The 13,382-nt window shown below is 44.4% G+C and overlaps 1 protein-coding gene across 1 annotated transcript in view; it reads right to left on the reverse strand.

Moving 5' to 3' along the window:
• ptch2 (patched 2) overlaps positions 1-13,382 on the reverse strand; it is a 29,892-nt gene that overhangs the window by 14,694 nt on the left and 1,816 nt on the right. The window contains exons 2-8 of the mRNA XM_023269551.3: positions 12,733-12,925; positions 3,505-3,694; positions 3,337-3,406; positions 3,147-3,238; positions 714-822; positions 514-600; positions 251-372 (exon numbers count right to left, since the gene is read on the reverse strand). Of these exons, the coding sequence (XP_023125319.2) occupies positions 251-372; positions 514-600; positions 714-822; positions 3,147-3,238; positions 3,337-3,406; positions 3,505-3,694; positions 12,733-12,925 (863 nt within the window). The remainder of the gene's footprint in view (positions 1-250; positions 373-513; positions 601-713; positions 823-3,146; positions 3,239-3,336; positions 3,407-3,504; positions 3,695-12,732; positions 12,926-13,382) is intronic.

Genomic DNA, 13,382 nt, shown 5'->3' on the forward strand with positions numbered 1-13,382 from the left:
CCAGACTGGGGTCATGCAGGAAACTGATCCCTCTTGGTACGAGGCATTCCTAGCATGTGTCAGTGGAGTTATTAGGGGTTACACAGATTCAGCAGCGGACTGGCTGCCTGCTCGGCTGGTGGTGGTCCAACCACAACATTACAATTACATTCTCTAATCAAACAAAAGAAGACCTGTGACATAACGTGTAAAATCACCTGAAACTGCAACAGCTAATCTTTCTTTACGTGTCTTTAATACACACACACACCTCAGCAGAGCATCCTGGCTGTTCTTGACTCGCCCTCCCAGGATGAGTTCCTCTTGCCAGTGCATAAACTTCTGGCTGAAACCATGGCAACCACCCTGCAGACGCCCAGCGATGTCAGGACTCTGAATAGACGGAGGTAGACAGAAAAGCAGAAAATATGTCAGGTGTCTCTGCAGTAGAATGCTACTTTGGTTTTTGGTCCACTCCCTACTACTTGTTGTTTTATATAATGCCTAAAGTCGCATTATTTTGCGTAAGTTTACCTCTCCTTGTTCCTTGTTGGGTGCACTGAGAGGGCAGTCAGGGTCTGAGGGGTCGAGACATGGCCTGTTCATGTAGGCATGTCCCACCTAAGGAGTCACAATGTCACAAAAATCTTAGTATACTTAAAGCGGTATTTAGATAGATGAGTAGCTAATTGTTCATACAAGAATTTAAATCAGTTTGCATTTTTATGTCTCACCTGGGCTTTGTCCAGCATCTCCTTAAACCCTTCCAGGGAAGTGAACTGACTCAGCTCCTCCATCAGCTTGACTGGATCTAAATTCATCCACTGGATATCTGGCATACCCCTGGAGAGCAAACACATACCAAGAATGATCACCAACCTATTTGACAACAACTTCAGAACTTATAAGACGAATCTACCAGGCTACATGGCTTCACTCTCTTGCTAATCTTTACTTTTGAGCAGCAAAACTTTCTGCTCGGTTTTCTTTCTCGCTTCTTTGTTGTGCTGGGCTGCACAGGAGGCTAGCCGCAGATACAGGATAAAATAGCGTTTATTATCCTGTTTCACGCTGCCACAATGCCCAGGGAAAAGGCACGGTGGCTGCCTGCTCACTTTCATTCCTCAATGCCCTGCACTGAGTCATAACAATTACCTCTGCCTCCCAAACATCTTGATAAGGAGGAGAGGGAAGGGGAGAGGCTCAGGGATGGAAGGGGGAAAAAGGTGAGGGATGAGGTGAGAAGGAAGAGGGGAGAGCTCTCACACTATTTGTTGTGAGATGTACCCAGATTAAAAAAACCTATTTGTGGGCTTCACCTGCTTTGACGCTGTCCTTGTTTTTAGAATAAATTCATGATCTGCTCAAGTTTTCTCATGCTTTTTGCTTCTATATACTTGCTGGGGGGAATAACGTAGTTCTGAATTGCATTTATCGCCATACAAATCAATCGACTTTAATATATTTGATTGCTGCCACTTAAAACTAGACTAGTAGGTGCTGCGCATAAAGCTACAGCTAAAGTCACAGGTTCAGTTATTGAGAAAGAAATGCATCACCTATCTACAGAATGTAAAATTTTCTAAAATATATAGATTTTAGACATAAAGTTGTGATGCATCACTTCGTGGTTCAGTTTTGTGATGCAGGATGACAGACAGAAAGAAAAGGAAATAAAAGAATCCCAAAGTATCTCAGCTCCAGGCTCAATCTCCCTCCAATGGCTCATGAAGAGAGCTCCTCTCCTATTCCCACATACCAGGGTCCCTTTTGCTGCTGGCTGCAAAGACACTCCTTTATCAGCTAGTTTTTGCTTGACTGAACCAGGCCTGGGCCCTTTTGTTTTTTCATAGATTGCTGCTTTTTTGTTCCCCCAAGTTTTTTTTCTCACTCTCACTCACTCTTCCTCACTCCCTTTTCCCAATCGGCCTCTCTCCCCTCTTCCCCTTTCTCCCTCAGTATCAAACTTTTTTTTTAAACATTTAAAACATCGTGGAAGCAGAAGCTAACTAAAGTGACACTGCCATCAGTGACCACCACAAATTCTCTTTAATTCCACATGAAAAATGAGTAAAGGGCACTTAATAAATAACAACAGATGCTGAACACTTTGTGTGAATTACAGGAATGCTCGGAAGATGTATGAATCATCAAAGACCCCCTTCTCCCTCTGTGGCGCTTTGCTTTCCACACAAGCCAACTGGGAGATGCTACGGATGGGAAACTTGTGTTTGTTGCTGTATGTGCTGGCTTGTCATGCAACATACTGCTGTCAGCTACGACAGATACATAAACAAATAATTTATTTGCAAAGAAACATCTGCTATGATCTAAACTATCTTTTATAAACCAAGCACTCAATTGAAATATCACTTCTGACGACAAAAAAAGAGATCCCTTTCAGTGACTCAATTTCTCAAGAGAACTTTGTCTCCAAAAAAAAAGGAGAGGGGAAAAAAAAAAACCTTGAATCTGCAAATGCCCAAATACGCCCAGACTCCACTGTTAACTGTCTTGTAGCCTCTCTCTGTCCCTCTCGGGGGACTTGAGGCTTGAATACTGCCCATTTTATTTGTTGGACAACTTGGGAGCTGGGAGCCCGGGGCATTACCATGAGAATGCCGAGTGTTAGCCGTGAGCTGACAAAGCCGGCCCCCCTCCCTCCTCCGGGGCCCCTGCACTGATGGACACTCACTCGTAAACTGAAAGAATGCTTACCATTGTCTGACCCAAAGGGCTCCCCTGCCACCACCACCACCACCGCCACCGCCACCGCCGCCTCCCCGCCCTCCGTTCTACCAACCCACCACCCAGTTGCTGCTCCAGCCATCTCCTCTCTCTCCATCCCTCCCTCCCTCACTCGCTGCATCTCTCCCTAACCTTCTCTCTTTGAATTTCTCTGTCAGGACACCCCCCTCCAGTCCCTCTCTGGGCCCTAAAAGAACTCTATTACTGACCGCCGCTGTCAGTCACAGCACCCACTGACAGATTACTGAAAGCCCAACTGTATGTCTCCATCCAGCATGTGTTAAAAGTTATGGACTCCTCCAAAAGCTCTACTCAGATCAGATGGAAGCAATGACAGCATAGGGAAAGCCCGGCATTCGATGAACCGTTTTAATGTGCAAAAAAAAAATGTATGTTGGGTCAAATATTCCAAGACTTACGGTAAATAGGCAGAGCCTCCCTGGAGTTTGGCCCCTTCCCAAAAACAGTCCAATGGGGTGATTATCATACAGGGGAATAGCTTGTCAATCATCTGAGATTGGGGAAATAGAAAGGAGGAATAGTTGAATATCACAAATCACATGTACATATAGAAATGAAAAAAACCTATTTGTTTCTTCGTCAACTTACCCTTTCAATCATGACATTTTCTATAATAGGAACTCCTGATTTGTAGCATATTTTATTAAGATCCCACGACCTATGAGAAAGGAAATCATTTTTTAATTACAACTTATACTGCTGACACAAGTGTAAATGCAGGAACTTTTTCACATAACATGTCCGTGGTCCACTTACTTTCCAAACAGCGACACCTGCACCTTGCTGGCTGACAGGGCGGCTTCCATGTGAACCAGCAAAGCTTCCTGGGTAAGAATATTCGTGCCCTCTTCTTTGGGGGTCTGGATAAGCATCTGTGAGGTAAATACTGACTCCTCTCCCTGCTTCTCCCTGGTGTAGCGAAGCTCTGTGCTCACCCGACTGCCAGCTAGAAAACATAGAAGAACAGAGGAATGAAGAGTCAATAGTTATATAGATTCTCTATAATGCACATGTAAAGACACACACACAGCTGTATGCTATAACAAAGTGATTTTTGTGCATACATATGCACACACTCTTACAAGAACACACACATATATTGACCAACGCCCTTGCCCTTCGCCAGTGTTGGTTTTGAAGGCACTTCACACAAGCCAGTGTCTGGCCAAGAGAAATGAGTAATACAGCTCCCCATTGGCTCCTTCTGTGAAACAGATGTGCCCTGTTAGTAAAACCAGCCTTCTGATGCCCCAAAAATCCTCTACTGCTGTGCTCAGGGCAGCAGATATGGACGAAGACATTCATAGGCACAAAAAGGACAAGAACGAACAATTAACCTGCTATTGTTGATCCTTATATACTGTCTGTGTCCAGCTTTTTCAGGCAGTTTAGATGAAAATTTGACTCAGTGAGCTTCTGAGAAGAGAAGAGAAGAGAAGAGAAGAGAAGAGAAGAGAAGAGAAGAGAAGAGAAGAGAAGAGAAGAGAAGAGAAGAGAAGAGAAGAGAAGAGAAGAGAAGAGAAGGTGATATGGTGCAGAAGTTGGGGAGGAAAGACATCAAAGTGCTTGAAGACACAAGGACATAAAGGAAGGTGAAAAGATTCATAAAGAAAGAAATATGGATGTCAGAGGTGGTGATGAACAGAAAAGAATTAGAAAGAGAATGAAAAAAAACTGAGAGAGAGAGAGAGAGAGAGAGCTATGTTGTGCTGTGCGGTAGACCCCAGCCCCCTAATTACAGGAGGTTGCCCTGAAAAGAGTTTGCCAGCCGGGGGGATCTGTGCCTGTGCCAAGTGGACATGAAACATGCCGCGCTGGATCACAGAGGGCCCGTCTGCCCCTCTTGCTGTCCCACTACATGACAACCCCAGAGAGAGAAAGCGAGGGTAGGGAGGGGAGAAAAGAGGGAGGTGGGGGAAGCTTGGAAACAAGGGCTACCACCTTCTTAATTCTAATTTTCGTCACTCTTCTACCCACTTTCACTGCGCTGCACTCAGACCTGGCTTTACCTCTCTGAGCGTCGATCTCTCTACTCCTTTTAATCCGCTTGTCTTTCTCTTCATCTGCCTCCCTCTTTCCGTCTTTCTCTCTCTTTCCCCTCACGCTCTGCACCTCCCCCCAGCCTGGAAGAGGCTCTTATAATTGATGGGGAGAAAAGAAAAAACAAACTATTCAGCCGACGCTGCTAAAGTGTGAGATCAGGTTAGAACTCGGGGCCTTGGAGACACAGTCCAATATTTCTGGGCTTCACTTTCAAGGCTTTAATTACCTTTGCAGGGGCTTGAGAATATCAAGTCACCTTGTTTATTTGAAGTCATTGGTATCTGGCACAGTGCATCCCCAAAAAGAAAACACCTCAAAAATAGGACGTGTTTTGGTTGAATATTCTTCGCACATCTGGCAATATAACACTTAACGCTTTTATTCTGAGGGAACAACAACAAAAAAGATGTAGAATAAGTAAATCCAACAAGACTTTTTGGGGCTCTTGAGGTCTGAGAAAATTATATTCGAGTACAGGAGCATATTTGACTTTTATTAAATCATTTTCACACTGCCATGTACATGTACAAAGAAGCAGACTCGGTGTAAAAACAGTGATTAGACGTGCAATTCCTCCACTTGGTTTCCTTCCCACACAGATTTCCAATCAAAAAAAAAGGGCTACTACAAATGAAACCCTTTCCGTTTGTGGACCTCTTTGACATCTGTTAAACCTTTTTTGACATTTCGTATGTTAACCTCTGCAGCATGGGGTTTTGATCCGAACAGGAACTGGGTGGCTCGGAGAGACTCTGGCTCTGTAATTACAGGCCTCCTGAAGTAAATTATAGCTATTTGTGTCTCGTTCCTCCCATCTGGACCACCCAGGCAGCCAGTCCTCTCTCGACTCTCTCTCTTTCTCGCCTTCTCTCCTCAGCCCCTGGTCCGGCCCCAACCACCCAACTCTGAGCTCCACAACTACTCCGCTCAGTTCGCCACTCGCTCCACAAGAAATCTCTCTTTTTTCTCCCTTTCTTTCTGTCTCCTTGCCTCTCTTCTCCTCTTTCCTCCCTCTTTCTCTCTTTCTGACGCTGTCTTCCTCTTTCTCACTCTTTCTCAGCTCCCCCTGCCCTCTCCCTCCACTCAGCCTGCGCTCCACACAGCCTTAAAGAGACAGTTCCCGGAAACTTTCCCACCCTGGGAAGAAAGCGCCTTTGAGTGTGGAAACCGGGGTTTTAACACCCCAGCGGCTGGTAATTTTATTACACGAGCAGTTCTGAAACATGAAATATTAGTGTGTGTGTTTGGCAACATGATCAAAAATGTCATGAAAAATCAGGGGGGATGAACACAAATGATCACGACTATGTCTAAATCATATCCACGGTTTTGCTGGATGTTTTTTTGAGCAACTCGACCACCATCTTGCAAATTTTTTAGCAAACAACTCGACTCTGTTGGGTGCAACATATGAATTCAGTTACTAGCTTCACCACTAAAAGCGCTTTCACAACATTTATGACATTGGGAAAGTGAAAAGCAAGGGAAAATGTCACAACAAGCCCTGACATGGTCACATGGCTCTGGGTGTACAAATATAATGTTTGTATGAATGTGTGTGTTCGTGTGCCTGTCCATGTATGAATGTGTGTGTGCACCGGTGTAAACACTGGACCTTGTCTCCATCAGCCTCAGTCATTTCCTCCTCACCTGACCCTTCCGTCCCCAAAAGCCTGAACACACAGAATCCCTTAAATCAGTGAAATATGTGCGGCTTCTCACATCTGGCTTCTAGGACAAGCCAAGACCACATTTAAAATGCTGTATTTCTATTCTATTCTATTCTATTCTATTCTATTCTATTCTATTCTATTCTATTCTATTCTATTCTATTCTATTCTATTCTACTCTGTCTCTGTGGCTTACAGGCCTAGTCCCAGTTCCAGGCCATGGTAGGTCAGACCAGGCCGCCTTCAAAGTTCAGTGTGGTAGATTAGCTGGATTAGGGGGCCTCTGAAAGGCCCCATGCTGCTATGGAGGAAGACCCAAGACGAAGAGGGCTGAAAGTGACATGTATGCTTTTGCTTGCGATGCTGTGCATTGGGAGCTTTTTTTCTGATTTACACAGCATGTCAACATGAGAGGGAATGCACTGCTGATTTCCATACTAAACCTCTTTGGCAACTCATTTGCTAAAATATAGATTTAGAAGGAAAAAAACAGAGTTCTGACCACCACAGAAGAATTCCTTGGCTGCCAACTTCTACCTATCATTTGCTTTTTCTCTCAACCATTTTATTCACAATAGAGCTCCTTTAGTTCTTTTGATTTTCATTAAAGGAGCCAAATGAGGAATTCGTTCTCTTGGCCTGGTACCCAGAATCACAAAAACCCTCTTCTTCCTTTTGTCCCATGTGGACCCACCAGAATCAGCACTGTGCCCCACTTTAGGTCCTCGGCCCAGCCCAGCCCTGCCCTATGGCATTCCCTAGCCAGGGCACCGCCTAAAGCAGGCTGCCCCCAGCAGATGGGCCGTTCCTCCATACAATCCTTCAGTAAAGCTCCAGACTGAATGCAGACCCTTTTGTCATTCAACCCTTCAATTTCTTTCAGATGTTTCCCAACAAACAGCAGAATAAAATAAAGAGGGAACTTTTTTTTTCACAACAAAAGCAAATGGACCAAAACTTTCCCAGCCTGTAAAACAATGCCAAGAGTTGGCTGTGGGAGGGTGAGGCAGGGGGCAAGAAAGAGAAGCTGGCACTTTGCTATCTTACCTATAGAAATACAGTGTATCTGTTCATCAATCGTCAAAGACAGTATTATTTTAGCAAACAATCCTGATCACTGCCTCAATGCAAGAAAACCAAATCATCAGTTTAAAGCTGTTCAAATCCTGTAGCTTCACCATCACGTAAAAAAAAAACAAAAAAAAAACAACCACCCTGAGATGGCACCTTTAAAACTGTATAAAACAGCAAAAACAACATGAAAAATCAGTTTCACTTACGTTCTATTCAGATGTGCCAGTGGTGTTAGCCACCACCCATAAATTTCCACCAGGGTTGGCATTTAGGCACTTTCTATTTCCATATGTATAGGCTTGCCTCTGCTAATTATGCTAATCATGGGCAGTGTTGGCCACTGTGAAAAATAGTCACATTAGACACTCCACTGACCGCTAATACTGCTTAATGTGTGGTTGAAACATACATTCATCCCCGCCTGAAAAGCAAAATTTTTCCACGTTGCTGGTCTCATTCAGATGAGAAATGAATTTATTGAGCCCAAGAACCATTTCTTTTTTTCCCTCCCAAGTACCAAGAAAATGTTCAGTCTCTCTCTTCCGTCTCCCTCTCTCTTTACTTTTTATACTTTCATGGTGTAAAGACAGAGGTAAATGGTGCAAACTCTAAGGTGACTGGTGTTGCTTTATTTCTCCCGGACCAGAGACAAAGGTTGCTCTTCAGCGAGGAGAGAAAGGGCGCCACACTATACTGATTGAGTTTTTATTATCCCATTTTCAGTTGCATTGCTGCCTTTCTAAGGATACTGCATTGAATGTAGCAAAGAATCTGACAGTCCAGTGCCCCCCCCTTTTTTTATAACAGCTTTGGCACCAAAATAACAGTAGGAAGGTTGCATGCTATCACTGTATGAACAATAAATATATGCTGAAATTTTATTTCACATCTGTAAATCTGATACTTTAAAGATAAGTAGAGTGCAGTCTTTGTGTTTCCCGAATAGTGGAAGCAAGAACCATGTGTCTGTCACATGCACATGTATCCATAGCTGCTCAGTGTGTGTTTATTTGTTGGGGGGTGGTCTTGGTCTGTCTGTTGAAGAGTGTGTATGTGTAGGGAAGGGAGGGGGGGATGCTGCTGAGAAAGGGGATGGAATGAGGTAGACTTGGATTGAAGGATGGAGGGAAGGGGGTGAAATAAACATTTAGAAGTGACCCAGGTTGACTCTGGTCTTGTTTGTTCTCTCTACCAGTGAGGTCCCGGGCCCTGAACGCTGGGAGTTTATTTATCTAGCTGGGGCACCACCGCGCACTATTCACCTCCAATAATGCCTCATAGAGCTCCCTTTCTCTGTCTGAACTGGGCCGCTGTGTGCACGCCAATGAATTATAGCATTTACCTGCTGCGCCGCTCTGAGGTTTGTTTAGAGAAACTGCTCCAAACGACGAAATGCCCACGTGTGCATTTGCACAAACAGTTTTTTTTTTCCAAATATCCAGGCATCCTTTTTCACTTTTCTAATCAACTTATTTCTTAGTCTTGTCATATATTGTCTGATTTCATTCTTTCAGCCACTAAGCATTCATAGTATGTAGACTATGCATGGTCTTTGCCCCCCTCTTTTCTATTCTCTTTCTACATGGCCTTTTTATGGGACATGTGGTGAGACTGCTATCCGGATAGGCCCTGTCTCACTGCACTCATATTTGGACAGCTTGAGTCTGTGTACATGTCTGTCATGCCTCACCCAAACTCTGCCAAGAAAGATGAGTTTAGTTAATGTCAGAGTAAACACCACCACTTCTGCGTGTCGGCATTTTCTCTCCTCTCTTTCCCCTACAAGATTTTCAAGCAGGGCTTCGTAAAGCGAGAATAATCCAAGCAGGAAAAGTCTCACCATTTTATATAAGGCTTTAAAAAATTATTCAAACACGGTGCAAAAGGAAATCATCAGTTACACAGATTTTAGGAGAAATTTCAAACCCAAGAAAGCAACCAGTCTCATAAAAACACACTCACTCACTCCCAGCACTTTATGGTGATATAAAGACATGCAGTCTCACACTTGGTGTTTGTTCAAGTGAGGCAGGCAAAAACACCAGCAGAAAAAAAAAACAAAAACGTGTGAGCTAGCCATAAACCTACCACCCTGTTCCTGCCCCAACCCCCCATTGTCTCCTCTCATCCCTGTCTTCTTCCTGCACCTCTTTTTATGATCCTTCTCTTCTCTGCTCGTGGACAATACTGAGTGGGTCACACAAGGCCCAGGGCAACTTTCACACTCTCAAATGTGGCCAAGATAGATGATAATAAGCATTAAAATGGGAGACTTTTGGGGATTATAGACATACAATATAATCCAGGGAGATGTGCTGTTTTTGAATGATTAGGAAACACATCTCTGAATGGAGTGTCATCCCTCAGGCTTTTATAACATTAAAAAAAAAACAAACAAACAAAACCCATGTGAGTGATTTAAGGTAATTTGATGTGGGATGTCTGTCTCAGATTCTCTAAGAGACGGAGCGCTAAGCCAGAAATAGTTCTTAATCCCCTTGTTAGACTAAACACCCTGATACTGGGGCTTTTATTCTCACCTACACAGGTGTGAGGACTGAAGGCGTGATTAATCCTTCTACTTACAAGATGCACGTCAATGTCGCAAACGCACAAGAATCCTTAAGCCAAACAAAACGATATGAATAAAGCTCACTGTCTGCTTAGGAAGGTAGGTATGAATGGCACAAAAGTCACTTTTCCAGTCCTTCTTTCTGTCTCTGTCTGTCTGCTCTCTCTCGACACAGACTGCGCTGCTGTGCTCTGCTTCACGGTGTTTTGGTCCTGCAGGAGGGAGGAAGCAATTAAAAAAGCCCTGGTGGCCCGACTTCACAGAGCAGGCAGACAGACAGGTAGAAATATAAACAGACGCACACAAAGCGCGGGCAGGCAGACGGGAACGCAGTCAGGAACTTCAGACAGACGGCCGAGCAAGCTGTGCACACGGAAGGTGACAAACATGACAAGTGTACGTGTTTGTGTGAAAAAAAGAACTGTGGGGGCAGCTTCACGTATGAATACATGATGGGAAACATATGCTCCCGGCACATTCACACACACACTCACATACAGCATGGTGGCAGAACGTTAACACATACGGTGTCAATTCACAGCTAGTTTATTCTGAACAAATTAGAAGTGGAAAAAGTTTGTTTGTGCTGCCTTCTGGATGAGCTGCTCCACAAGCTCACTTCAAACGTGGAAGGAAATGACTTGGATGTTTACATTAAACATGACATTCCTCTCAGATGCTCAGACAAAAACCGTCCAAAAGAACCTAAAAACTGATGCCAAAAAAATATTTTTGAGCCCCTCAATATGAACTCTGCTGTCTTATTAAAGAGCATATCATTTGTCCTTCTTGTGCTCTGGCTGATGTGCAATGGTGCATGTGTGTGTGTGTGTGTGTGTGTGTGTGTGTTTTTCTGTGTTTGTGTGTGTGTGAGAGAGAGAGACAGAGGGAGAACTAACCTCTCCTTGTTACCGAACCACTTTACTCTCCATTGAGGCCCTAGCAGCTTTGTCAATGGGCTATTGGTGGAAACAAGGCAGGCAGAAACTTTAGAAACATGGCCACGGCCTCTTAAAGGCACAGCATTCCTTTTCAGCCCCCCTGGTTCAACTCTCTGAATCCCACAAGCAAAACAACTGGCACACAAACATCTAAACATCTCCTTTAAGAGATGGCTTAGCCAATTAGCTCAAGAGGTAATCCCGAATCCTGCTTTACACTAACCAGAATGAAAAAGGACACAGTAGAAATACTTGTTTTTGTTTTAGAGGCTGGCTTTTTTTCCTCCCAACCTAAAGCCTGTAAATTTCACTGACTGCATTTGGGGGGATTTGTTTTTTTTTTAAATTGAGCCCGATAGAGGAACTTATTTGAATTCCTTTGCAAGTGAATCGCACAGCCTCCCATACACTTCTCCCGACACCGGCAGTGTGGGACTCCTCCAACACCTCCACACAGGTCCTGTGGGAGCCGCCTGTGTCCTCCAGTGACATGGTGGGCTTAAAAAACCCTATAGAGTCTGTTTATATTCACCAACTGCTGTGGCGCTTTTAGAGCGTGCAAAACAGGTGGGTAAACTTCAGCTGCATTCACTTATATTTTTTCTTCTTGCAGGGAGGAGAGAGGGCGGAGGAGAGGGGAGGAGGGGGTGGCTGGGTGGTGATGGTGGTGGTGAGGGGGGAGCAGGGAGGTGGTGCCTGCCTGCCTGCTTGCCTCTTGTTGAATGGAATCCAAGAATAGTTAGGGACCACACAGGGAGCCGAGGGGGGGAGGGGTCAGAGCCCTCAAAGATGGCTAACCATTCACACAGTCCATCTGCTGCGGGGATCAGCCCCGGCACTGAAAGCCTGGGGGTTTAAAAGGAATTTGGCCAGTGTGAAAAACCAAATAAAGCTGCCTCTGCCCCTGAAAATGTACAGATAACCCGAGCCTAAAAAGTACAGAAGGAAGGAATAGACATCGCTGTCAAATTCAGAGGGGGACGCAGAGTATCACAAACACAACTGTGGCTTTGTAGGATAGGTTAGAGTGTGTGTGTGTGTGTGTGTGACAGAAGAGGGAGCATTTTAAGGCTGTAGTGTCAAAAATGTGAAAGCGTTTCTCAGGTGAGAACTTAAGAAATCAACACCACATGAAGAACAAAAACACTGCAGGATACAACAGATTATCATCTATGGCGCACAGGAAAGAGACACATGATCCACTATATACAAGGAAGTGTCTGAAAGTTAGTCGGAACTTGTATTCCTCCTGAATACCGGTAATAATGTGAGGAATTTGTGATTACTCATTTTCACTCAGTCAGACAAAAACCTAAAACCACCCCTCACCAATCTTCCAGCTTTGTTGCTGCTCTCGTCACGATTTCAGCCAGACAAGCCGGTGTGTCAGTCACTGAACACCTAGTGCCCTCCCATGGCACTGAGATGACACTAACATGGCCACCCCGCATCTTCCCACCAGCCACTATTGCCATTCAAACTCCAGTTAAACCCAGTGGAAAAGAACTGGTACTGAGAGTTCACAAACTTAGAGCTGACCCTAAGGGTGACCTCACAGAACGAAGGCCCACCTGGAGAATCAGTAACAACGCCACGACTTCTGTGCAGGCTGAAGGGCTTTTGCTACGTCACACGAGCACAACTGAGCACTCTACAGAGAGGACACAAATGATGTTAAACTCACCTTCCACCCATAGCTGTTCGATGTTTGTCTCGATGGCTGCGACTCGGAGTCCCACAGAAAGAGCCCCGAATACTAAGAGTCCAATAAAGAGGACCTTCCCACAGTGCCTCTGGATGTGGCAGCCCAGAGAGAACAGGAAGGCCTGGAACCTCGCCCGGATCCACAGAGGAGCTTTCTGACCTACCGCCTTCCCCTGTGATTTGAAGCAGGAGGGAGGGCGAGAAAAGGACATTAATATTATCATTTATTGTTATATTACTTCACAAAAAAATACCACATCACTGAACAAAGTCCAAAAAGGCAGATTTTATATCTTGAATCTCCGTCTGTGTCGCAAGTGTAAAGATTTGAGCCAAATCTGAAGAGCAGAGTGACTGCTAAACATCCAAAATATTCAAAGGTACATTCATATGTGTATATTCAGAGATAAGAATTATTTGTAGGATTGGAAAACTAGGATGATTGCATAGAGACAGATTAGGGTGCTAACGAGCACAGATGGATGCATATGCTGTCCTCTATTGTGTGTTCTTTCTCTTGCTAAAAAATCAAAACAACCAATCTGACTTCAAACAGGATTTAAATGGCACTGCCATGGCAATAATTTGTATTATTAATAAGCATATTTGAGATGACAGATTCCTGTGAAC

Source organism: Amphiprion ocellaris, chromosome 10 (genome assembly GCF_022539595.1).
Source record: "Amphiprion ocellaris isolate individual 3 ecotype Okinawa chromosome 10, ASM2253959v1, whole genome shotgun sequence".
NCBI classification, from domain to species: domain Eukaryota; kingdom Metazoa; phylum Chordata; class Actinopteri; family Pomacentridae; genus Amphiprion; species Amphiprion ocellaris.